The sequence below is a fragment of the Carassius gibelio genome, chromosome B8 (genome assembly GCF_023724105.1).
Source record: "Carassius gibelio isolate Cgi1373 ecotype wild population from Czech Republic chromosome B8, carGib1.2-hapl.c, whole genome shotgun sequence".
NCBI lineage: Eukaryota > Metazoa > Chordata > Actinopteri > Cypriniformes > Cyprinidae > Carassius > Carassius gibelio.
Window position 1 is genome coordinate 17,322,446 of NC_068403.1, and position 23,639 is coordinate 17,346,084.

Genomic DNA, 23,639 nt, shown 5'->3' on the forward strand with positions numbered 1-23,639 from the left:
CTAAAGATATTTCAGTCTGTGACTCTTTAAAAGGGATTGGATTCTTGCTGTTCTTAAATATCGGTGGTTTACAAGAAGAAGCTGTGCATGAAAGAGTCTTCATTAATAAACCAGCTCATGGAAGATTTAAAGGCATAGTTTACTCCAAAACCAACATTGTCATCATTCACTCGCACCCTCATGTCGTTCCAAACCTGTATAACTTCCTCTTGTGAAACATAAAACAAGACATTTTGAGAAATACAACAGAAGTCAATATCCTAAATCCTTTATATGTTACCAAAATCTTTTAAAATATCTTGTTTTGTGTTTCACAGAGGAAAGTAAGTTTATAATGATATGAGAGTGAGTAAATGATGACAGATTTTTCATTTTTGCCTTGTGGAAAAGCCCCATCTGATTACAGATAAAGAAATATAAATACAAATCATTTAGAAGTTTGGAAATCAGTTATATCATTGACCTGTCAAATAATTTAAGATTATTGCTTATTATGTGATATATTTAACATATCTATTTTGCTGTTGAGATAAATGTTCTGAATGGATCTTTCAAAACCTTTCAAATATTTCATTTCTAAATTATGTCTTCCCACATAAACGCTTAAAAATATTAAGTAGCTGATTCAAATTTTTTTGTCAATTGGAATATATCTACACTGTGTCCAACAGCTAAATATGATGTCAGATCGCTGGTTAAGTTACAGGAAAATGTTATACAGACTGCAGAGTTTAGTGCATGAGAAAGGTTATTTTTTAATTGTAATTAATAAAAAAACACAAGAGTGACTACCCCAAAAAAGAATAAAATATGTTAAAATGTGAAAAACATTCAAAATAGGATGCTTTTTTTTCTTTCTTTCGGGAATACTTATTGCTTTCATTATGTGACAGGAGTGGAATGTGACATAAGTGTGAGTAAAACACATTTAACAATGAAAATAATACTTTGACTGAATCTGTAATTAGACTTTTCTTTAATACCACTTGTGCCAATAACTATGTCAGAAGCCTGTTTTTGCAGCTGCAGGGAAATACTTTGAACACTTTTTAAAATGTGGGGGCACAAAACACGCCTGTGCATGCTGATCGCCTGTGTGGATCAGGAAGTATTGTACAGGTATGGGTAAAAGACTCTGGAATCACTGCACTTCCTGTCAGTAGTTAAAACGATTGGCTACCATTAGTGACGCAGAAACGGATATAGAAGGATGGTATAAATTGTGGGGAAAAACCGCTTTCATTTGGAGAGCAACCGAAGTTTGAGGAAAACCGGATACACCCAGAATCTCCAGTCAAACTGAACCTGTATTTGGGCCTCAGCATGACTCAAGAAGTGAATAAAAGGTGTTTGCACTATCAGGGTGAGTCATAATACTTTTCAGAACACAAAAATAGATCATATTTGAAGCTTACAACAAAATGAATGTCTAATACTTTAAAGTGTATTACTAAAATGTAATCTTGTGTATCAGTTCTTGGATTGATGGTAGTGTTAGCCGTCTTCTCTGGACTTGGAGACACTAAAGAGAATTCAGAGGATGCGATCCTATACAACACAACACACAGTAACGGTAAGTACGTCAAAATTATATATCATTATTTTGAAAGACTACAACTTTTTTTTATGTTTCTTACCAGGCTGCATTTATTTGATTAAAAAAATTCACTAACAGTTAAAAGAAGTGTTTTCTATTTTAATATAATGTATTCTCTCTCTCCCTCTCTCTCTGTATATATACTCTAATTATAGTTTGTTGACATGCAGATGCTAAGTTACTTATAATTAGTATGCTCTGTGCTAAGAATGCTAAGAATGCAGGTTCTTTGGCATGTGGACACAAGTCTGAATGTCTGTCCAATAAAATCACAATCCTTCATGTTTAACTGTCTGGGTGTGTGTGTGGGTGTCTTATCAGCAGAAAGTGCAGAGGAACCACAAGTTTTGGCTGTTCAAAAGTCCTGCGGTCCAAAACATGAGGGATTTTGTCTCAACGGTGCATGTTCCTACTCCTCCGACCTGGACATCCCCATCTGCCGGTGAGACCAGCCACCAAAAACCCCTCAATACATTAGAGATCCCATCAGTCAGTTGACACTGATGATCAGGTCTTGATTATCTAGTTCATGTTTGTTTGATTAGCAAACTGGCAGGTTGCAAAGCTTGGGTTGTGGCTGTGATGTGAATAAAGCCTTGTGGATGTTTACAAAATGGGACGATCTCTTAGAGATGTCACACCCAAATTTCCTGTTAAACAAGGAATCAACATATGGAAAAATAACTGGTAAACGATGGATTCTGAGACCTTCCTAACCAATGTGATTTCTACTGTCTTTAGGTGTGACAAAATGTACAACGGTGTGCGCTGTGAGAATTATATTCTGAACTCCCATCAATTGTCTAGTCCTGAAGGAGTCATTGGTATTATCTGTGGTGTAGTTTTATTACTGGGAATCGTTGTCGGACTGATGTACTGCTGTTTAAAGAAAAGGTAAAATCCTGAATACAGCGATTAGGCTTTGTTTATTGATTATTTTTACATTTATTTCTTTATTTTAAATTGTTATTTAATTACTTTAACTTTACTGTTATATTATCAGACAATGTTTGTAAATCAATGAAAATGGAAGCATTTATTGAATGTTTTTTTTTAATGTATTTTCTGGTTTATATTTCACAGGTGTCAGAAGTCGTCACCACCCTACAAGAACTATGGCTTTGAAAACTCTGTTTAATTTATTGGGCCAGATATAATTCATGCTCTTAAATAGTGCTTTTAGGCCTAAGACAAGAAGGGGGACAAAATATCAAGACTGATTCTACCAGCAAAACAGGCCAGACTTTGGAGAAGAGACACTACACCCTCTAGAGAACGGAGCAAGAATAGCAAAGAAACACTTTGTGAAACTTTGTGATCTTCATGGTCCACAAAGGGCACATTGATCCGATGGTTTTCAGTCCTGTTCCTTTTGCATTTTGCACGTCTCCATTATCAGACACACTCATTTGAGTTCATGGGGCTCTTTCCTAATGAGCTGGTGATCTGAATCAGGTGTATAAATTATGTGTAAATATGTGCAGAGCTGTGGGTCTCCAGGAACAAGTTTGAAAACCACTGCATTAATCAATGTAATTTATTACAATAACAGTCAAAATGGGAAAATGCATGATGTTTAACACAATTATTTTATGTTATTTACAAGTTATAACATAACTTGGGCACTGTAATGTTAAAATAATTTACTAACATTTAAAAAACTGCATGTAAAACTGTCAATCAGATGAATTTTTGTGTATCCATAAGCAAATGTCCTACGCTGCCTCCGTTATGAATGTATTATTTAAGTGCACACAGGTATTTATTGCACAGCTTTAAACATGATAATACTAAATATAAAACCTAAACTGTGCGAATGTATTTGTATCAGATATTTATTTATTGACAAATTTGTATAAAATTTGCACCTGAAATAAACAAAAGACAAGTCAAAATGTCTTTCATTTGAAATTACTGTTGCATTGCTGCATTATGATCTTTATGATCTCAGCTCAAGCATTATTACATTTAATAACTGTAAATGTATTGCAGTGTTGTAAGTTGTTTGAAAAATGAAAAGCAGATCATATTGTTTTAATGAAAAATGTCAATATGTAGAATAAATGTGTTCCTGTATTCTGAAAAGAACGATATTCTTGCAAGCACCCCTAATAATGACAAAACGGGTATTTTTCATTTATGGATTTAATAGAGAAAGGCAAAAGTAGTTGGTACACTAAACAGTGTTCAGAAAGAAACCAGAATGTGATTTTTGTTTTCATAATTTGGTACAAACCAGTGTTTCATTGTAAATTTGTCACTCTGGATCATTAATAAAAAAAAAAAGTACTGAATATTCAAGTTATAGTCAAGCATTTGGGAAAACAGAAATCAAACAGAATTTTTTCAGTATGAAGTTGTGCGTGTGGAAGTGGACCCAGCATTACAAAGACATACTGACAGGAAATGAAAGCGCCTGTCTGTCCTGCGATGCATTTAGAAAAGTTAGCGATGCTCCAGAGCTGTGTGAGGAATTTGACCAAGCATCTGTAAAACATAAGAATGTTACATTGAAAGTTCAGGCAATATGCTGAAGAAATCAAGATACAGTGCAGTACTGTATGCTATACTTACACCTCCCTCTTCCCACAAGGGTGTTGAAAACATTGGTAATAGTCATTCTTTTGGAAGAACTGCTTCTTCCGTAAAAATGGACTCCAGAGCTTTAAGTCTATGATAGGAAAGATGCCATTGTGTTTTATAAAAATGGTTTTGCATGAAAAGCCTGAAGATAATAAATGAAGGAAATGTGTCTACATGTGTAGCATGACATCCAGTGCGTTTAGTGGTTCTCAGTCTTCTTTTAAGTGTCTCCCGAACCTGTTAGGAAAAGGAAATACATCTCAGTCACCAAATACTAAGCTCATAAAGCAGAAAACTCAGCTCCTACCTTCTTTTCCATCAGTTTTCCAAGAACCAGTTTGGTCGACTGTAAGAAAGGAGTTCATGCAAACTAAATGATATCTTAATAAAAGCATTTAGCCTACATCAGGGGTGTGCAACTCGCTGGATAATTTAAACAATAACATAGAACAATAAATAAAACATAATTTAGAAAATTAAATAAAGCATATTCGCTAAAATATTTTATTTTGTAAATATCTGTATTTATCATGTCTTTGACATTATCCTTGGTTGAGCAACAATTGTGTAATTTCCCTGTCAAGTTGGGGCACATAAGACAACTAATTTTGTGAATTCTGTAAAATAAAATAAAAAAGCCTTAAACGTGTGTGTTCCTTTACTTAACCATATTTTGGGGACAAATGTGTCAGCTTGGTACACGGAAGTAAGCTGAATCTAACAAAATTTGCTTTTGGGGACTGCATGTTTTATATACACTGAACAAAATTATAAACGCAAAACTTTTGTTTTTGCCCCCATTTTTCATTAAAGCTGAACTCAAAGATCTAAGACTTTTTCTATGTGCACGAAAGGCCCATTTCTCTCAAATATTGTTCACAAATCTGTCTAAATCTGTTTTAGTCAGCACTTCTCCTTTACTGAGAAAATCCATCCACCTCACAGTTGTGGCATATCAAGATACTGATTAGACAGCATGATTATTGCACAGGTGTGCCTTAGGCTGGCCACAATAAAAGGCCTCTCTAATCACACGGCACAATGTCATGGAATGGTGAAGTTTTGAGGGAGCATGCAAATGGCATCCAGAGCTGTTGCCAGTCAACTGAATGTTCATTTCTATACCATAAGCCTTATCCAATGGTGTTTCAGAGAATAAGGCAGTACATCCAACCGGCCTCCATATCCAGCATCTTCACCTCCAAGATCATCTGAGACGAGCCTCCCGGATAGTTGCTGCAACAATCGGTTTGCATAACCAAACAATTTCTGCACAATATGTCAGAAACCATCTAAGGGAAACTCATCTGCATGCTCGTCATCCTCATTGGTCTCGACCTGACTGCACTTCGTCATCGTAACCAAGCTGTCATCAAGGATCTGTACACAATTGCTGGAAGCTGAGAACATCCCAGCTCTTGCATGGCCAGCATTCTCACCGGACATGTCACCAATTGAGCATGTTTGGGATGCTCTGGATCGGCGTATATAACAGCGTGTTCCCATTCCTGACAATGTCCAGCAACTTCGCACAGCCATTGAAGAGAAGTGGACCAACATTCCACAGGTCACAATCAACAACCTGATCAACTCTTGACCCCTCAATACAGTAAAACTGCACATTTTACAGTGACCTTTTATTGTGTCCAGCCTAAGGCACACCTGTGCAATAATCATGCTGTCTAATCAGCATCTTGATATATGGATGGATTATCTCGGCAAAGGAGAAGTGCTCACTAACACAGATTTAGACAGCTTTGTGAACACTACTTGAAAGAAACAGGCCTTTTGTGTACATAGAAAAACTCTTAGATCTTTGAGTTCAGCTCAAGAAAACTGGGGGCAAAAACAAAAGTGTTGAGTTTATAATTCTGTTCAGTGTAATACTGACAAAATATAAATGTTTAAAAATATTAATATAAAATATACAGTATTTTCAACTTATAACTGCTACCAAAAATCTGCGATCAAATAAACATAAAAAGAGACACAGACAGAACAAAACATTACCGAATTTTAAAGAAAAAGTTTTGGTTTGTTTGTTTGTTCAGATTCTTTCCTTTGCACTTTACCTCAAACCCCGGTGTTTCGGGCGCATCAAATCGGTTTCCCTACTGATATTAAAGTCATCGAAACACTTACCTGGGCACAGTGGGTTTGAATCCCATTGAACAGTAGTGAAAACGTGATTGTTTAGGTGCCATCCCTTGGCAAAAAATATATATATATATATATATACTTAAACATGTATATTTTAGTGCCGTTAAGGCTTCTCTTTGATATGTAGAAGTTTGATGATCAAGGAAAACTGAACACTGTCTCGCGGATTCGATTCCAAGCTAACTGGATTCCCTCGAAGAATCAATTCTTCAGATGTACCAGTCTATGGTTACACCGGACAGTTTAATGAGAGACAAATAAGTTACGTCGCATCAATGTATTTACATTCAGTGCACTGGAACCCGAGGTTATGAGTGGAAGTCAAGAGAGCAGCGAAAGTCAGTCAAAAGTCTAATATGCTTGGCTAATTCTTTCTTTATTCAATGTATTTTTCTTCACTTAACTTGTTCACAAACATTTGTGACACTAAAACTTCATAAATAAAGCTGTTGAGAGGGAAGGCAAGGGAGCCTGAAGTGAGAAATGTAAAACCTGAAATGGCTAGAGTTGATCGATTAAAAAAAGCTTTGTGATGGAAGGAGAATTGCTTCATCTCCAATCGACACTCTGGATTCTGAACCCGGCAGTAATACTGTATCTTCTCCGTGGATTGACCTTCCATCAAAATTTACTTTGTTGTTGCTGGCGTTTATTTATCATAAAATACAGGAAGATTGAGTAAGTTTAAATTCAGATAACAGTCGAGGCATTTTGGATATTACAATTGTGAATTGGCAAAATGTTTCCATTTATTTACCTTAATGGATATGTGTCTTTAAAATGTTTTGCCACTGATAGATAAACAACAGTGCATCCCCATACTCAAACCAAAGGGTCATTTGCATCTTGTAGCATAGCGGTAGTTCAGTCAAAATTTTCATCTAAATGAAATGCATACAGCTAAATTTGGGAAGACTAATTATCCTCAAACTCCCTTTATTTATCATTTGGAAAAGGCACATGTGGATGGTTGAAATGAGCACAGAAGAGATGTTGTGATGGTATAGTCTGAAATCGTGCTCCAAAGCACTCCACTACAAATCATTTAATCAAATAGAACAAGGAGTATTCATTCCACTTTACAAAAGGGTCCAAGTAAAAACATATACATTTGCAACACCCTTCCATTTTACTTTACTACGTATGTAATGTATATAACGCCATCAAATTCTACTGTACATGCATATGGAAACTGAAGAAAATTAGCCAGAAGCTCAGAAAAACTCCACCAGCGAAGAACAGCCACACATCCTTGTCATAGATGAGGAGAGAATCAGTACAGAAAGGCACTTTGCAATGTTTCATGTTTCGCCAACTTTTTATGTCCTATGAAACTGTAAAACACAGAAAATTTATATTTTATTGTTGCCATGGCTCTTGAACCTTATCTAATTTGTTCATGTTTTAAGTGTTTCAAATTACTTGAAGGGATAGGTCTCCAAACAGATGATGGTCCCCTATATATATATATATATATATGGTACATGCTTTGACAGTAAATAAGGACCATTAACTGTTTGGTTACCCACATTCTTCAAAATATTTTTTTGTGTTCAGCAGAAGAAAGAAAGATTCATACAGGTTTGGAACATCTTGAGGGTGAGTAAATGATGTTCATTTTTGGGTGAACTTTTCCTTTAAGAGCCCCACAATCTTACCATAGGCACTTTAACCTTCAATTGCAACTTTGGTAGCTCCCAGACATCCATTTATGGCATCCAAAGTTAGGCCACCAGCCACTGCCAACTCCTAGAAAAATGAGAATATGAGAACTGAAACAAATACTATTTGTTGGTGGGGTGATGGCAACATCGTTTTTCATACAATGAAGATGTTTAAAAATACTGAAGGAAAAATACCTTTATAGTTTCAGTTTCTACTTGTGGCATAATTTCATCTTGAGCCTGAAATGTATATAAATATTCATAATTTCACTCGCAGTAGCAGTATTTAATATAAAACTGTTCTTGTGTACTTTCTATTTAACAAACAATCCTGAAAGATCATGGTTTCCCAAAAAATATAAAGGAACATAATTATTTTCAACAGTGATAATTATAAGAAATCTTTTTTAGCACCATATCAGAATAATTTCTGTAGGATTAATGACTGCTGAAAATGTAGCTTTGCCATCTAAGGTATAAATTACACTGTACAGTATATTCAGACAGAAAACAGTTATTTTAAATTATAATAATAAAAAAAAAAAATCTTCTATTTGTTTATATACTGTATTTTTAATCATATAAAAGCAGTCTTGGTGAGCATTAAAGGTTTCTTTAAAAACATACAAATCCTAACTAACCTCAAACTTTTGTGTATGTGTGTACATATCTGTAAATAATGGGATGCTGCAGTCAAGCTCACTTGTATAATCTTTGCTACAGGCACAGGCAGAGGCTCAGGCTCAGGAGGAGGAATCGTTTCATGACACTCTGATAGAACCTCGGGGGCATCTGTTGTTGTTTCAGGAGTCTTTGGGAAAAGGCCATATATTCTATTTAGATCCATCCAAGGAGCTAACAGGATTTAATACCTGATGTGCACATTGTAGGTGTGTCTCCTCTCTTCGTTCTACTGCTCACCTGCTCCTCTTCAACGGTTGGGTCCACCGCTACTGACTCAGTCACAACACATACTTCAGCGATGGGGTCACTTTTGGACTCGACCGAAGGCTTGAGCATGTGAAAACCCGAGGGCAAGAAACCATGTTTAAAATTAAACTTCAATCTAAAGGGATTCTGAACAAATATGCTTGAAATTACTAGATGAAAGGAGTTAATAAAAAGCATATTTTTTTGGTTTTACCGTTGGTTCTTCCAGTAGGACTGGCTGCTGCTGCTTCTGCTCAGGCTCTGGCTCCACTAAAGCTTCTGCAGGTATCGCAGCTTCCTAATAAAAGGAATGCATATTATTTCTATGCCCCTGGGCATTCATTGCAAATGTTATTGAAGTGAGCTTTTTACCACTACAGAGGAATATTTTACTTTACTGGACAGTTTACAAAAAAAAAAAAAATAAAAATTCAGGACTTTTTAATAATTCTCATGTTTTTCCAAACATGTAAGACTTTATCTCTTCTGCAAAACACAAGATACTCAGAAATGTATTTGTAATTTTTTGTTTGTTTAATGTTTATTTTTAAAAAAAAAATTGGGGGGGGGGGGGGGGGGGGGGGGTTCAAAACAGTTTGCCGAAGTCTACTTTCTAGAAAGGTTCCCTCAGCATCTATATAGTAGAAATATAAATATATAAAGTAAAATCTAAGTAAAAATATATATAATTAAACACGCCAAACTAAACAGATTGTCCACGTTGTTATGATATGCTTTCTTAACTGCTGTTTTCTCACCACTTCCATTTGTTGTGTGTATTGTTATTAAGAGATGGGTTTGCAACACATAAGGTATATTAAAAGAACTTGACATCTGTGTTCATGTTCTACAGAGGAAAGTCAGTCAGTGGGGTCCAAAACAACTCCACTTTCACTGTATAGACAAAATTCTGAGATACATCTGTGTTTAAGTTCCAGAGAAGAAAGAAAGTCATACAGGTTTATAAAGACACAAGAGTTTTTTTTTTTTTTTTTTTTTTTGTTTTTTTATACTTGGAGAAAAATCTAAAGAGTTTACCACTGGAAACTCTTCTGGTTCAGGCTCTGCGTGTACATCCTATAAGAAAGCAAGGAACTTGTTTAAAATGTTAAGTTTGCCTTAAAAAACACTGACAAAAGTGTCCAAGGGAATGTAAATAGAAGGGGATGAGTGATGCTCTCCAAACAAGTACACAAAACGGACAAGACAGAGTAACCTGTAGTGCATGCAAATCAGTGTTAATTTCGTTGACTAAATATTTTCGTCATTATTTTCGTCACAAATATATTTTTGCCGACGAAAACGAAACGAAAACTAAAATAGAAGGCACTGATGGAGACTAAAACTATGACTAAATTGATTGACATTATCGTCAACGAATAAAGGACGAGACGAAAATAGACTGTGACGAAAATCAAATCAGCAGACGGGAGAGATGCGAGGAATGAGCAAAAGAACCGGCAAAACAGAACAGACTGCATGAGAGAAGAGAACCAATCAGAGCCTGACTTATTGAGACGTGAAGCGAAGGTTTTCAGTTTTTATGAGCTCCCGGGAAGTCGGCATTCGAAGAGGTGATCCCTATCAGGGACTTAAGCAACAGCCTCTGGTGGAACGGCAACGCCTATTGCGCCTGCGCGAATTTAACTGCTACTTTGTGACGTTCTATTTACGGTCTACTACGGGAGAACAGCTGATTTGCCGGAGTCGCTACAACGTGAGAGGTTAGGTAAATAAATGTTATGTTTTTAGACTTATTTACATCATACAATATTAAAAACTCCTCTTCTGACAAAAGATTGTCATTTAACGCCAAAAGCAATCCTTCTCTTGCTTTTTTAAATTATATATTTTTTTGGATCTCAATAAATGAATTAATGCTGCGTTGCGCTGTTCTGTTTTACCGTTGCTTAGTGACTTTTACGTTCTTGGCTACAGCGGTGTGACGGCAAACTTCCGGTCGCTGTAGCCGTTCCATTCGCAGCTGTTGCTTAAAGTCCCTACTGTCTAAAAGAGCGACAAAATGTCCACAGCTCACTTCACGTTTGACGACGAACAAAACAAAACAAAGTGTAAAGCACGCAGAGCGCTCATTCGTGGCAAGAACACAACCAATTTGAAAAGACATTTACAGACGAGCCACCGGACATTTTCTCAAATGTAATTTCACAACGATGTTCTTTTGTTTATTGAGCTAAGCAAAATTGGAATAGTGCAGTGCGTAGATGTTGTAGCATTAAATATTACGAACTGAAAAGTACTGTAAAATAGCCCCTTCTTCAAATTAGATGCGAGCACAATACTAATACGTAATATCATGATAAATACATTTGATTAATACTAATGTTTAGTATATTTTATAATGTTCTACTTGTTGACAATATCACAAATATTTCTATATTAGTCATGTGAAACGTGAATGTTCACATCCTATCATCATTATACATACAAATCTAGCAATATTGTAGTATTTAAAACATACAATATTGCTAGACAAATGAATACCTTATAAAATCTTGTTACTTTTTTTATCCACCTAGCTGCCAACTTATTAAATATTTACTTTAAATGTATGCACTTATTGTTCAGCTCAGCTGTAAGCTTTAAGGTCCTGGACCTAACGTTATTTTTCTTTTATTGATGGTCAATTGGCAGCTAGTTATTGTTTACATTATCATGACAGTGTTTGTTGCTGCATAGAAGCTTTTGTATCGAAATAAAGACACAGTTGTGTTGAAATAAAGTTGAATTTGTGTTTTATATATTTTGGTTAAGTTTGTTTCCTATACCAGCTGTAAAAAATTGTCTAGTAAATCTGTTATTGATTTTAGTCTTATTTTAGTCGACTAAAATACCAAGCAATTTTAGTCGACTAAAATACCAAGCAATTTTAGTCGACTAAAATACCAAGCAATTTTAGTCGACTAAAATAAGACTAAAATTAAAACAAATCAGATGACTAAAACTTGACTAAAACTAAAAAGAATTATAGTCAAAAGACTAAGACTAAAACTAAATTAAAATTTTGTGTCAAAATTAACACTGATGCAAATACATTCATGCAATGAGTCCATTGCTATGTGCCAAGAAGATGTATTGTGTCAGTCACCTCCATGACTTCTGTGTTGACTTCAGCAGGCTCATTTTCAACAGTTATGGCTTCGGCTTCAACAGCAGGTTCTTCCAAGACACCGACTTCCACTGCAGCATCAGCAACAGGCTCAACTTCAGGTACTACTGTTTCTGTCACAGTTTCAACCGCAGCAACAGTTTCAGCTGTAGTCACCGTCTCTGGCACTGGCATCTCTACTACAGGATCCTCAGCAGGAAGCTCAGCTTCATCTTCACACTTGGTTTCAATCTCAACAGGCTGAGCTACAATATGAGTCTGCACCAGAACATCACAAACATGAGGAAAAAATGCAAAACAATGTACACAAAATGCTCAGGTTTACAGATCCTGGGCTTCAAATGTTACAGTACATGGAATTATAGTGAGTTGCATGTTAACCCTGTAAAGCCTGACGTGATATTTAAAAAAATATATTCTTTTGAAATTGATCTGCCTACTGAAATATATCATATTTTAAATCAAGGCTCTATGCTACCATTCAAAAGTCTGGGTACAGTAAGAATTTTTTTTAAAAAAAGGCATAAATGCATTAAAACAAATGCTATTATATATAAAGGCTTTAAGTAAAAAGCATTTATTACATATAAAGGCTTTAAGTGAATTACCTAATTTTGTTTTGTGGTGGTAAAACAAATAGTATCAAACCAAAATAAATTACAGTATTTTCTATCTATACATATGTATATCAACCAACCTCTGTGGCTACAGGTGTAGTGTCCTCGAACTGAACCTGTCAATAGCATATTTTAAAAAGATCATAGTTAACGAATGAACAAATTCCATTGATAAAGTCCATTATATTATAACCATTACATCCTTATATATGTTTATTCTACAGTCATGATGTATGTTTGTGTAAAGCTAGAGTCCTTGTTAGTATGAGTTAATACATTTTCCTTACACCTCATAAAGCAAAGTTACGAGAAAAGAACATTAGTGCACTCTGAAAGGTAAGGTGCCGGAGGCCTGGTAATAAGGAAAAACCCATTTACCAGCCCATTAGTGTGTGTGGTCAAAGACAATGGTGTTTAGTAGATAAACAGTGGTGAAATGTCAAGGGCTGATGGGATAATGTGTTACCATACCTCAGATTCTGCAGGGATCGACACTGGCTCATCAATAGATGTGACCTAAAAGAAAAAGAACAGTAAGACACAATATTTTAAAGCTCAGTGTCCACATCATACTAACGATCCAATGTGTTACAAACGGTCTGTCATAAAGTCCCTTAAACTATAGTATAATAATACTGATAATCACAACACTTCTTTAATTTATACTTTATGTCACAACAAGAAGATAAACGGCTAAATGTTAATAATGCATATTCATTCCAGAACAAAGTGTAAAACGAGTACAACATATGCATGTTGAAATATTGAGTATGATTTAATATTAATGTGTTCTACTTTGCTATGCCAGTCTCTGCTTAGAGTACTAAAAAACACTTGCACTTGCTGACAGAAGGTAAGTGCTCCAAACGCCCCCTGTGGGAGCAGAACAAAATGTTCCATGGCTAATTCGAGAATTTGAAAAAAATAAATAAATAAATAAATAAACTAGCAATGTGCAGCCAAGCTGTTCTGAGATCGTCCACTTTTCCATCTGTGGAAGCCCATTTCTGCCATATAAGAAAAAAGTTATGCTTTAGTATCACAATCATTATTATGGCATGGCAAAGTAATAATTCTGAGAAAAAGTGGTGGAAATGGACTTCTATACCTACCAGCATACAGAAATGTCAAATTGTCATACAAAAGTTTCTCTTTTCAGTGGGCCTCACTTAAGGTTTTAATGAGACTTTTAATTATAAAATAAAAATTATAAGCGAAAATCAATGAAAATGAATGCAAAAATTGAAAATCTTCTAATGCCAACGCAAACATGGCCACAAAATGTTTTACAAGTCACCTTTATTAAGCATGAAAATGCCACAAGACAGCACTGAGAAAGTTGTACAGCAATTAAAAACTAAATTGGATTAAAAATAAATAAAAAAAAATAAAAATAAAAAAAAAAATGATAAGAACCTGGGTAAAGTATTACTGTCTAATGTATGCACACATCACACACGCCCCATATGCAGAATGACATTTGTATTGTATTGTACCACACAAAGACTTACACAGTCCAAAAATACACACACAACTGTCACAAAGTTTGTTGTTAAAGAGACAAAAGAGATTCTGTTGGCCACCACACCTCCTCAGAGCGGAGTATGTGCATGTGGTTATAAAATGAGCTTACAGTCAGATATCTGCTTCACATTCTCTTTCTTCAAAAGTCTGACCATCTTAGAACAAAACAACGTCTTTTACTAATTAATTTAGAAAATCATCGCATTTACAATTCTAATTTATTTAGTAGTAACTTCCTACACTCAAATTTAACAATAAATAATTAAAGGTGCCATACCCCCTCATTAGCATGCATGACTAGGCCATGTACCCCACCCAAGCACATTCCTCATCTCCACCCACCTATCTGCACACACAAGCTCCTCCTCCAAACTGTCTAACACACCAGACACTGAAACACCCACCTTGGCCTACAACAAATACAAGGGGGGGAGAAAAAAAAGCTAGGGGCAGACACAGAGACTACAAACTATTCTTTTTCCAGCAGCTAAACCCCTTCACCAAGCCTCCATCCATTAAGGTGGGAGCTCACCTGCGTTTCCACAGAGATATCCAGTAAGTCAACAGGCTCGCGAGGGCCTCGAAACCAACTCAGAATGAGACCCATGCCGTCACAGACCTGACAATCTCCAGTAAACTCAGCCTTTAACCTGACACTCACTGCAAGGGTATGTGCCTCTCTTTCTCTCTCGCCCTGCCCTGTGCCACTCTCAGTGTGTGTGGATGTCCAACCCCAGCTCTTGTGATGTCTGTGAAGGGAGAGGAGAGGCTGAAGCAGAGCTCGCAGGAAAGGAAGGGTGGGCTTTAAGAGCTTGGCTGCTCTTCAAAAAACAGGAGGGAGGGTGAGGTGCAGGAGGTTGAGGAGAGAGCGGCAGTGGTTTTATATTTTGGTATCATTTAGGAGGAACGTCAGCTTGTATAAAAAAAAAAGAAAAAAAAGAAAATTGCAACATGCAGAAAACACAACTAAGAAAACATGCTGAAAATACACTATAATATTTGTTTAATATATCAATATTTGTATTAATATAATGTATTAAACTTAACAGGCTTTTATGATACAAACAAGTAATAATGAAACATTACTGCTTAGCCCAAACAAATCACATTCTGTTCAGAATATTTAACAGAATGAAGATGCAGTTTAAAGACTTCATGAAGATCAAGTGTAATAATTCTCAATGGCAGTCTCCCAATAATCAGTTTATAATTTACAGCCATTATCAAAGTAAATGTGCAGTGGAGTAATGCTGAAATCTGTTTATTTTATGTTTAGAGCCGCAGCTTCGTTTAAGCAGCAGAAAAGATGCCAGTGTAAAAATGCAAGCCTGTTATCAATTAAGTTGTGCTCACATTAACAAAATTGTGTGCGAGATACAAGTCTATTTTCTATTGTACCTATGTATAAAGATCACAAAGGGGTTCCACAAGCTGGATTAAACAAGAAAAAGAAAAACATATGACCAACTTGAAACTGTTGCAAAATCTGTGTGGGGAAATCTGTGTGGTTTCCTTGTGCCCCTCGGTTGAAAACGTGATTTCTTTACAATCCAAGCCCCCTCATGCTTGCACCCGGGACAAAAGGTCCAGTTGCCCACCCTTTTTTGATAGCCCTGCTCACAACCCAGTGTGTGTGAAACTGGGCCTAAGGATAAACGTGAGAATATCTAATCTCATATATTCAACGGATTCCATAAGATAAAATCCTACAGAGCCAACTGGTATTCAATGACAACATGTCTTAAATACTGTCCCTAAAAAGGAAGCAGTATTCAGAACAATTTTTAAGATATTGAAAATTCACAAGAATTTTCAATAAAACTGCAGTTTGGAAGAATCTGGCTCCAGGCATGCTGTACACAATGTTCACTCACTAAAATATTGCCTTCGTTCTTCCATGCTGGCTGCAAAAGGCTATTGCTGCCAGGCAAATACATATATTGGTCACAACAGTGACATCTATATGATAAATTACAGACTTCATACTATTATTTAGTGTGCACTTGATAATTATCAGCTCTGAACCTGTATGAATGACTTCAAAAGATGGGGTTCAATAGCACATTACCTCTGATACTGGAATGACAATGCTTTCACCTTCCTCTGTCACATCTGGCTCTTTTGCAGGGGGTTCAACTGGGGTTTGTCTTAGGTCCTCTGCATCTTTCACCACTTTGTCTTGGATGGCATCTGTGACTAGGACTTCTAATGCGACTTCAGGTACTTCAGCAGGAACGTCAATGGGAGCAATCACTGGGAGGGAAATTGGAACGGTAAAAGGACACTCTATTGGAATTTGATCAGGGTACTGGCAGGGAATTGCATGGAAAGCACGTACTCCTGGGGTTCCCTTTCCAGAGGAGGCGAACCGCTCCTCCAGAGCCTTTCTCTGGGCATGCTGGCCAAAACAAATGAAAGAATGAGAAATAAATGAGAGTTGAAATCAGAACCAATTTAATTCTTATCTTTAGTTCACTTGACTGCATAATAGTATTAGACAGGGTTTAACAAATTCACTAAGAGCTTATATAAGTGAACAAAAGTTGGCCGTCTAATGGCAAAAAAATGGCTGAATCCAACTGATTCAGACATGCCTAGTCAACCGAGTTGGAAGAGTCAGCACCCCTCTGAGCTCTGGATGGGGCTAAACAGAATGGACAAAAACGCTAATCACATCATAATGGAACCATAATCACATTATAATCACACTCACAGCTTCATTAGCCAAAAGCAAGGGCTGGCCAGTGCCGTTTACATAGGCCTCTAAAGAATGTAAGCTCTCATTGTGCATGTATGGGGTGTACAGTGGCCAATGCAGTAAAGGCCAAATTATGCAACCATGTGTGAAGACCAGCATCAGCACTGACAAAGCCAAATCAGACAAAACATGGGCTCAAGTCCATGAAGCAGGCCACAACAGAATAAACGGTCTGGTATTTGGGGGAACAGAGGAGGTGGTTAGAAAAAAACTAAAAAAACATATTTTGCTTCAAGGTTGTTCATTCTATAAAACAGGATAAACTAGTTTGGAAGATGGGCCTACAGCTGAAAAAGATGAGTTAATTGGATCTGGCAGCCGAGTTTAAAAAGATATGTATTCTGCTTTGAAGCACTGGTTAGCAAAAAATAGGGTGTTGGAATGCACTCACCCCCCAGTACTCACTATTTCCTGTTTTACCAGGATGATTGGAGAGGGTGAAATGTGCCCTGTTAAGGACCAGCTGTGTCTGGGGGGGGACTTAACAGCTAGAGAGATAAAAGATACCCCTCTATTTCTGTACTTGTGTGAAAGACAGTTCTGTTGATATGACTGCATGCCAAAGTTTGGGACAACAACAACTACATGTTTAGCTAAGAATGAAAAGAGTGAGATTTTAATGACATGCACTTTCAAAAGCTCCTGTAAAATTCAAACAAAGAGTCCAGTGTTCACATGCACAAACTGTGTGTGTTTCATTATGTCACTGGTCAGAGAAGACAAAAATGTCTTGGAGTGGTGAGGCATGGTCAGTATTGTTCAACATTCCTTTGCACTGACAGAATGTAAAATAAATTACTTACCAAAAATATATTTATTAAAAAAATCAATGGGTTCATACTGGCTCAATGATACAGAAGACCAGTGGATGCTAAGGTTTTTCTGGTGGTCTCTGGACCAACAGCCTCTGTAGGAATGTGCCTTGAACCATGTTAGGAATCAGACTGGCTGAAGGGATATGCCAAAATCAGCATAAGTCCATATGAGTTTGTGGGTGGGGTCAAAAGGCAAGGTTTGGTTTGTTGCGCAGTCAGAACAAACAAACAAAAAAGCCAAAATGCAAACCAATCACACTCTATAGAGGAAACAAACACACCCACAAAAAACACAGAGTAACTTATTTATTATTATTATGATTCTTGTATTTATTGTCATGCACAGTGCTACACTGTGATAATGCAGAAGGGTCAAAATCAGGAATATGTTATTTGAAATGGTCATTTCAAATGAACGTTCCAAGCAACACTTTTTTTTAGGACAATACATTAATTTATAAGAGCAGTTATTAATGCAGTGAACCCTAAGGAATTGATGAATAAATTAATAAATTAACTAATTAATTCAGGTTTTACACAAAATATTTTTATATTCATATTTTTATATTATATTATATTTATTAATTAATCCAAATATTTATATCTATACAAAGTGGAAAGTTTATTTCGGTTCCACTTCTTTACTGGTTCGAATGGGACACACCCCCTGTAACTACAGATACCACTGCAAGTGACATAATGGCAGAAAAGATTAATACATTCTTCATCTGGAAATAGACCAATGGCCAGAGAACAGAAAATTATAAACATATGTTAACTGTTCACTAAATCTGAAAGACTTCGCTAAAAATGCATTATTCTACATTTTCTTAAAAATAAAAAAATCCATGCAAAGCCGACAGTACAAACTTCAAGTATTAATTAAGTTTGCAAACTAAAAAAAAAATACATCAGAATTGTTTGCATGACAATCTGAGAGAAAAAAAAGAAAGAAAGAAAAGTGTGAAATCAAATGTAGGCTACTCACCACTTTTCTCATTCTGCGCTTGTTCTTCTTTCTCTTGCTAGGCATGTTTACTGTGAATAGTGTTTTAGAATGAACGAATAATAAGTGTATTTCTTCTGTCGTGCGTTGAGGTAATGGATGCTGAGCGGATCTGTCTCGCTCTAGCAGTCAGAATGACGATATGGTTCTATTTAAAGGCGCGTTGATTTTTTTCATCTCTCTGTCTGTCTGTGGGGGAAGGGGTTAGGAGCGCAGTCCACGCTCCTCAGCATCAGTCTTCGTCATGAGTCATGACATGATGTGGGCAGACCCCCACAGCACTTTGCAAGGTTACGCAACATTATTGCAACTCTGGTCCGACAGCACAAGTCGCATTTTAACGCTACTCCACATAACACAGTGTAGCCTATAACATTAAGTAACAGAAGTTGTAAAATAAATTATTTTATATTCATTTTGCTTTGGTGGAGCAAGGATAAAAAGCCAAGTTAACAGATCGAATTATCTGCCTCAGCGCGGGGTGTGCGATATTGTAAGCGTTTGTTTTAACACACGAACAGTGCAAAATTACAATGATTAAGTGATAAAGTTTTTTTATTTTTTTTTTATTTTTTTTTATTTACCACAGTTAAATAAACAATAAGTTCATTAAGAGACGTTTTAGACACCATGTCGCATTTTTTTTGCTCTATTTCGCAAACAAAAATAATTCCAAACACACTGAGCAACATATATTTCGTTCATGAATGAATCGACCGTTTAAATTATCCGGTTCAATCGCAAAAAGACTCAACTTTTGAAAGTGATTTGCTGCCACCTATTGGCGGTTTTAATTTCACATTTCGAATTTAAATCATTTTAAATATCTGAATTCAACGTTTTATGTTTCATATATCAAAACATTATTTATGCATTTGTAATTGCAGATTTCATTTGCTTGGTAACAGCCCAAATGTATTTAAAAATAGCTTTATAAAGGCAAAATCAGTTTAAACATATTGGAATTTTTTTTTTTTCAGTGAATATAAAGAATATCAAAAACTTTAGGAGTCAGCTGTCAACAGCAGTCCTTAAGATACCAGTATAATACCAGAAAATAACGATATATAATATTTTGTTAATATCGCACACCCCCTACTCAGCGGTCTTACAGAGCTCATTAATGTCAAAATGTTTGTGACGGCCAATCAAATCAAAGGTTTACGTTCACAGGAGTTGAGTGTAAAAATTCCATCTCGAACGCCTCAGACATGTTGCAACTAAAGTTTTTGATTGTATTATGACAACTTTTCCAAAACAGTAATGTAGCAACTAGCAAGATGTAAGTAGCCAAACAAAATATTTCATACTTCACCGCTGTTTAATGATAGAAATGTTAAACGACTGAAATATTCATGGATGTATAGCCTACTTATAAACTTTTAATTTCGCTGTTTAGAATTATGTAGGCTATTTGATTAAGTGATATCAGAATCATGAATATAAGGTTACCAAATATTTAAATTTTTCACTAACACAGACGACACTGAAAAAGACTATCAGCCAAAACTCAAAAATGCCCAAGGTTCCCAGGATGGGAGCATTATTACAGTCGTTATGTACCTAAGTACAACAGAGATTTGTAATCTTTGTTAATTTCAGTGGAAACTGTAGGCTCAATCTAACAACACCACAAATGCTATATATATATATATATATATATATATATATATATATATATATATATATATATATATATATATATATATATATATATATATTTGTCTGTTTGGGATATGTTATTCTTTATTGTCAAAAATAAGCAAACTATATATTCTTTATTTTCAGTTTGTAGCGTAGATCATTTATTGTAACATTTATTCTGATTATCATGTTTAAGAATCTTGAAAAATAATGTATGCTACTACTGCCCACTGACTTGGTTTTATTATTATCCAATTTATGAGCCTTAAAACATCTGAAAGTGCACACATTTAGTTAAGGAAAAAAACTAAATTTTCTCGCGGGACCATGCCCCCAAACCCCACACCAATCTTCATTTTGGGACCTCTGTATTGTACAGCACTGCACATACCCACACAATTTTTAAGTAAAAGTGGCTTGAAAGTGTAATCTGTGTAACACACATAAATCTGTGTACAAGTGGTGTTGGTGTTGGTGTACTATAAGTTAAGTGATTTGAGTTCTGATACATACACACGATATAGCCTACACAATATTTCCAGTCTGAAATACATACATTCCTGCTCTATTTTTCTCAGCCACCTTTACACACACACACACACACACACACACACACACACACACACACGCACACACACACACACACACACACACAAATACCCCTTGCAGAGAAAGCAAGCCTGAGGAACTGGAGTTGAGCTGTGATAGGTTGATGAGTTACATAACTAACATGCCTGGTAAAAGGAAAACAGAGTGCTGTGATTACAGTTTATTTTTATATTCCACTGAAGACTTTCTAACTAACTGTGCAAATACATATCAACTAACTCTCATTAATTTGCATCGGTTTACAGGGTACGTGGGAGGAGGGAGGGGCACAGGTACTGAAGCGGTGCTGATACTGTTTAAGACTGTACATGTGGGGTATATTTTCATGTATCACTTTAGATTTTAGATTTAATTCTATACTTCTTATTGTCTTGTACTGTCACTTAGAACTTTTTTAATCAGGTACAATGTACTATGGAAATCTTTGGTCTTCACAGAAAGCTGCATAGTTGAATAGCAGAAATATATGAAAGGTTTTCAGTCATTTTTGAAGCTTTTGACTCCTCAAGAGTAAAGCCTAAAGTGCAGTGGTAGTGATGTTATTTTGCATGCTTTACCTCCAAAGGATTGTAGTCTTTGTGTTAAACAAAATACTGGGACAATGTATGTATTTATTTTTGAGTTGATATGATTGTACAAATAAAAATAAAAACTATTAAAACTATTGTTTTGTATAATATGCATGTTACAGAAATTTCACTAAACCTGTATGAATTGCATGCTTGATATTGATTGTAAGGAAATTACATCCTGTATTCCATCTTATTTTCTATTTTAACTACAGGTCTTTTTTGGTCATTGGTGTTGGTGTAGAATGTTATCTCCAATTGCTATTTTTAAGCATTCCTCAGGTCCACAAGTCCGCCTTAACCACTCCTGTTTACACACAGATTACAAACCCTTTTCTCTCATTCAAACTCGCTCCTTTCACTTCCATCCTTGGCCTCTCATTTTTCCATGTCACCCTCTGAGCCCAGACACACTCCACTATCAGTTCAACAGTCATCACTGTCAGTTCTTAAATCAAATCCCCTACCAGCTCTGAGGACCTCTCTCCTGTTCACAGAATTTAGACTAAAAAGCATATATTGTGTTCATTCTTTATTTTAAACAGGGAATATAATTAAATATAAACATTATTTTACCTATGACTGTATACAGATATGAGCAACACTTATAATCTTTTTCATTAACGTGTAACGTTAATATGAATGTGCCCAACTTGTTATAAAAGTTGATATAAAAAAACTTTTTTTTTTTTTTTTTTTTACATTTTATTATTCTGTGCACTTTATTAAATACTAAATTTGCATATCGGAGTAATAAAAGTGAGAAAATCCATGGGATTAGATACAAGATTGTGAGCAAAAATCACGTTAGTAGCCTGATTTAGTGATTAAATTATTATAAAATAAAAAGTTACATATTTCAAGTCAACTTCTACAAAAGTCTGTCTAAACATTGAAAATGTAGGTGGATTCAAATAGTTCATAAGTAGTAGATTTGTCCATTAAAAAACACTTGTGACAAAGTACCGTAAAAGGCTCAAAAATGGTTTTGGGACATGCTAGCTGGTTTTTAGTTGGTCTAAAATGATCATTAGTTAGTAAACCATCTTGGACCACCAACAAACTTGATGGACAGGCTGATTTTTGGAAAATGGTGACTGGCTTTCAAACCAGCTAGACCAGCTTTATAACTCAACTAGGTTTCCAGCGGAGACAGATGAAAACAAATTCAGCAGAACACGTTTGCTGATCAGCTGATGCTTGAGACACTCACTTATCCTATCTATCTTCCCCTGAGGTCACTTTGTTTTCTTCTGCCCTTCTTTCAGGAAGGTGTTTCTATATTTCTCAGTCTGATAGTAATCAGAGTCAATGGGTCCTGGAGAGTCATTTAAGGTGAGGAACACATCTTCATTAGACACTGTCACTGTGTGGACTCTTTGTTTTATGCCTTTAGAGCACCAGGTTGGTTTCAGGGGCTTCACAGAAGGGTCCACTGCCTGGTAGAGACCCTCACCTTCAGCTAATGTAATTTTATACTTATGCCACGGGCACACTAAACATGTGCGTCCATCAAAGTCCTTCTTTGGCAAAAGAGAAAATTTAAAGTTAAAGCAAATTTGTGTCATTCAATATAAATAAGAAACATAAATTGCCTAACGAAAGTATTTAGAACAACCCACCTCTATATCTCCTTCCTGAAGTGGACCTCCAGAGTCTTCAACAAAAGGAAAGCATAAAAAAGCACAACAGTGTTATTTGTTTAATATATGTGAATAGATATATTTTATGAACATACTAATGAGGACTGAAGGATTTACATGGCCTTCAATCTGTAAAGTTCTTAACAGGCAAAATAATTATCCATGCATAAACACTTTAGGGTGAACTATCCCTTTAAGTCAACCAGCTATTAACTTACGATAGCAGCGCACGTCAATAGCATAGAAGTCCCCCTTGTGGTAAATCACCAGAACATCTCTTTCACCAACTGACTTCACCACCCGTCTGGCTTGAATTATATTCTCTTTCTTCCCTATGAAAAAAGAATGTCTGGATACCGCTGCCACATCTTCATCAGAGCTCATGTTTCC

General features: G+C 35.9%; 3 protein-coding genes and 1 long non-coding RNA gene across 7 annotated transcripts in view; 1 reads left to right on the top strand and 3 right to left on the bottom strand.

Moving 5' to 3' along the window:
• Positions 1 to 1,207: 1,207 nt before the first annotated feature.
• Positions 1,208 to 3,492, top strand: epgn (epithelial mitogen homolog (mouse)). The gene is made up of 5 exons (XM_052562826.1): positions 1,208 to 1,363; positions 1,475 to 1,573; positions 1,922 to 2,039; positions 2,339 to 2,491; positions 2,681 to 3,492. Exons 1-5 carry the CDS (start codon positions 1,324 to 1,326, stop codon positions 2,733 to 2,735), a joined length of 465 nt encoding a protein of 154 aa, XP_052418786.1. The 5' UTR covers positions 1,208 to 1,323; the 3' UTR covers positions 2,736 to 3,492.
• A 234-nt stretch (positions 3,493 to 3,726) lies between these two features.
• On the bottom strand, positions 3,727 to 5,006 carry LOC127963115 (uncharacterized). Its single transcript, XR_008154736.1, has 3 exons — positions 4,355 to 5,006; positions 4,172 to 4,268; positions 3,727 to 4,084 (listed from the first exon to the last, which is right to left on the bottom strand). It is a non-coding gene; the product is annotated as an uncharacterized LOC127963115 (long non-coding RNA).
• A 2,327-nt stretch (positions 5,007 to 7,333) lies between these two features.
• On the bottom strand, positions 7,334 to 18,989 carry si:dkey-164f24.2 (calphotin). Of its 2 annotated transcripts, XM_052564380.1 has the most exons (12): positions 18,767 to 18,989; positions 16,274 to 16,603; positions 13,153 to 13,197; positions 12,762 to 12,797; positions 12,044 to 12,322; positions 9,973 to 10,011; positions 9,149 to 9,232; positions 8,926 to 9,015; positions 8,708 to 8,815; positions 8,200 to 8,244; positions 7,999 to 8,089; positions 7,334 to 7,674 (listed from the first exon to the last, which is right to left on the bottom strand). In XM_052564380.1, exons 1-11 carry the CDS (start codon positions 18,809 to 18,811, stop codon positions 8,009 to 8,011), a joined length of 1,182 nt encoding a protein of 393 aa, XP_052420340.1. In that variant the 5' UTR covers positions 18,812 to 18,989; the 3' UTR covers positions 7,334 to 7,674; positions 7,999 to 8,008. The 2 variants fall into 2 exon arrangements, with proteins under 2 accessions (XP_052420340.1, XP_052420341.1); XM_052564381.1 differs by lacking the exons at positions 16,274 to 16,603; positions 18,767 to 18,989 and adding an exon at positions 14,738 to 15,076.
• Positions 18,990 to 22,125: 3,136 nt separating this feature from the next.
• Positions 22,126 to 23,639, bottom strand: part of LOC127962961 (Rieske domain-containing protein) — a 4,930-nt gene continuing 3,416 nt past the window's right edge. For 2 of the 3 annotated variants that reach the window (XM_052562579.1, XM_052562580.1), the window contains exons 2-4: positions 23,468 to 23,639; positions 23,229 to 23,263; positions 22,126 to 23,129 (exon numbers count right to left, since the gene is read on the bottom strand). The exon at positions 23,468 to 23,639 is cut by the window's right edge. In XM_052562579.1, coding sequence (XP_052418539.1) covers positions 22,845 to 23,129; positions 23,229 to 23,263; positions 23,468 to 23,633 — 486 coding nt within the window. In that variant the 5' untranslated portion in view covers positions 23,634 to 23,639 and the 3' untranslated portion in view covers positions 22,126 to 22,844. The remainder of the gene's footprint in view (positions 23,130 to 23,228; positions 23,264 to 23,467) is intronic. The other variant, XM_052562581.1, reaches the window with a different exon arrangement.

Coding starts and splice junctions, on each gene's coding strand:
- epgn (XM_052562826.1), top strand. CDS start 1,324: ATGACTCAAGAAGTGAATAAAAGGTGTTTGCACTATCAGG. Junction 1,364..1,474: donor AAGGTGTTTGCACTATCAGG/GTGAGTCATAAT, acceptor CTTGTGTATCAG/TTCTTGGATTGATGGTAGTG. Junction 2,040..2,338: donor CTGGACATCCCCATCTGCCG/GTGAGACCAGCC, acceptor TACTGTCTTTAG/GTGTGACAAAATGTACAACG.
- si:dkey-164f24.2 (XM_052564380.1), bottom strand. CDS start 18,811: ATGCCTAGCAAGAGAAAGAAGAACAAGCGCAGAATGAGAAAAGTG. Junction 13,198..16,273: donor TTGTCATTCCAGTATCAGAG/GTAATGTGCTAT, acceptor TTTTTCTTTTAG/GTCACATCTATTGATGAGCC. Junction 9,016..9,148: donor TCCTACTGGAAGAACCAACG/GTAAAACCAAAA, acceptor CACATGCTCAAG/CCTTCGGTCGAGTCCAAAAG.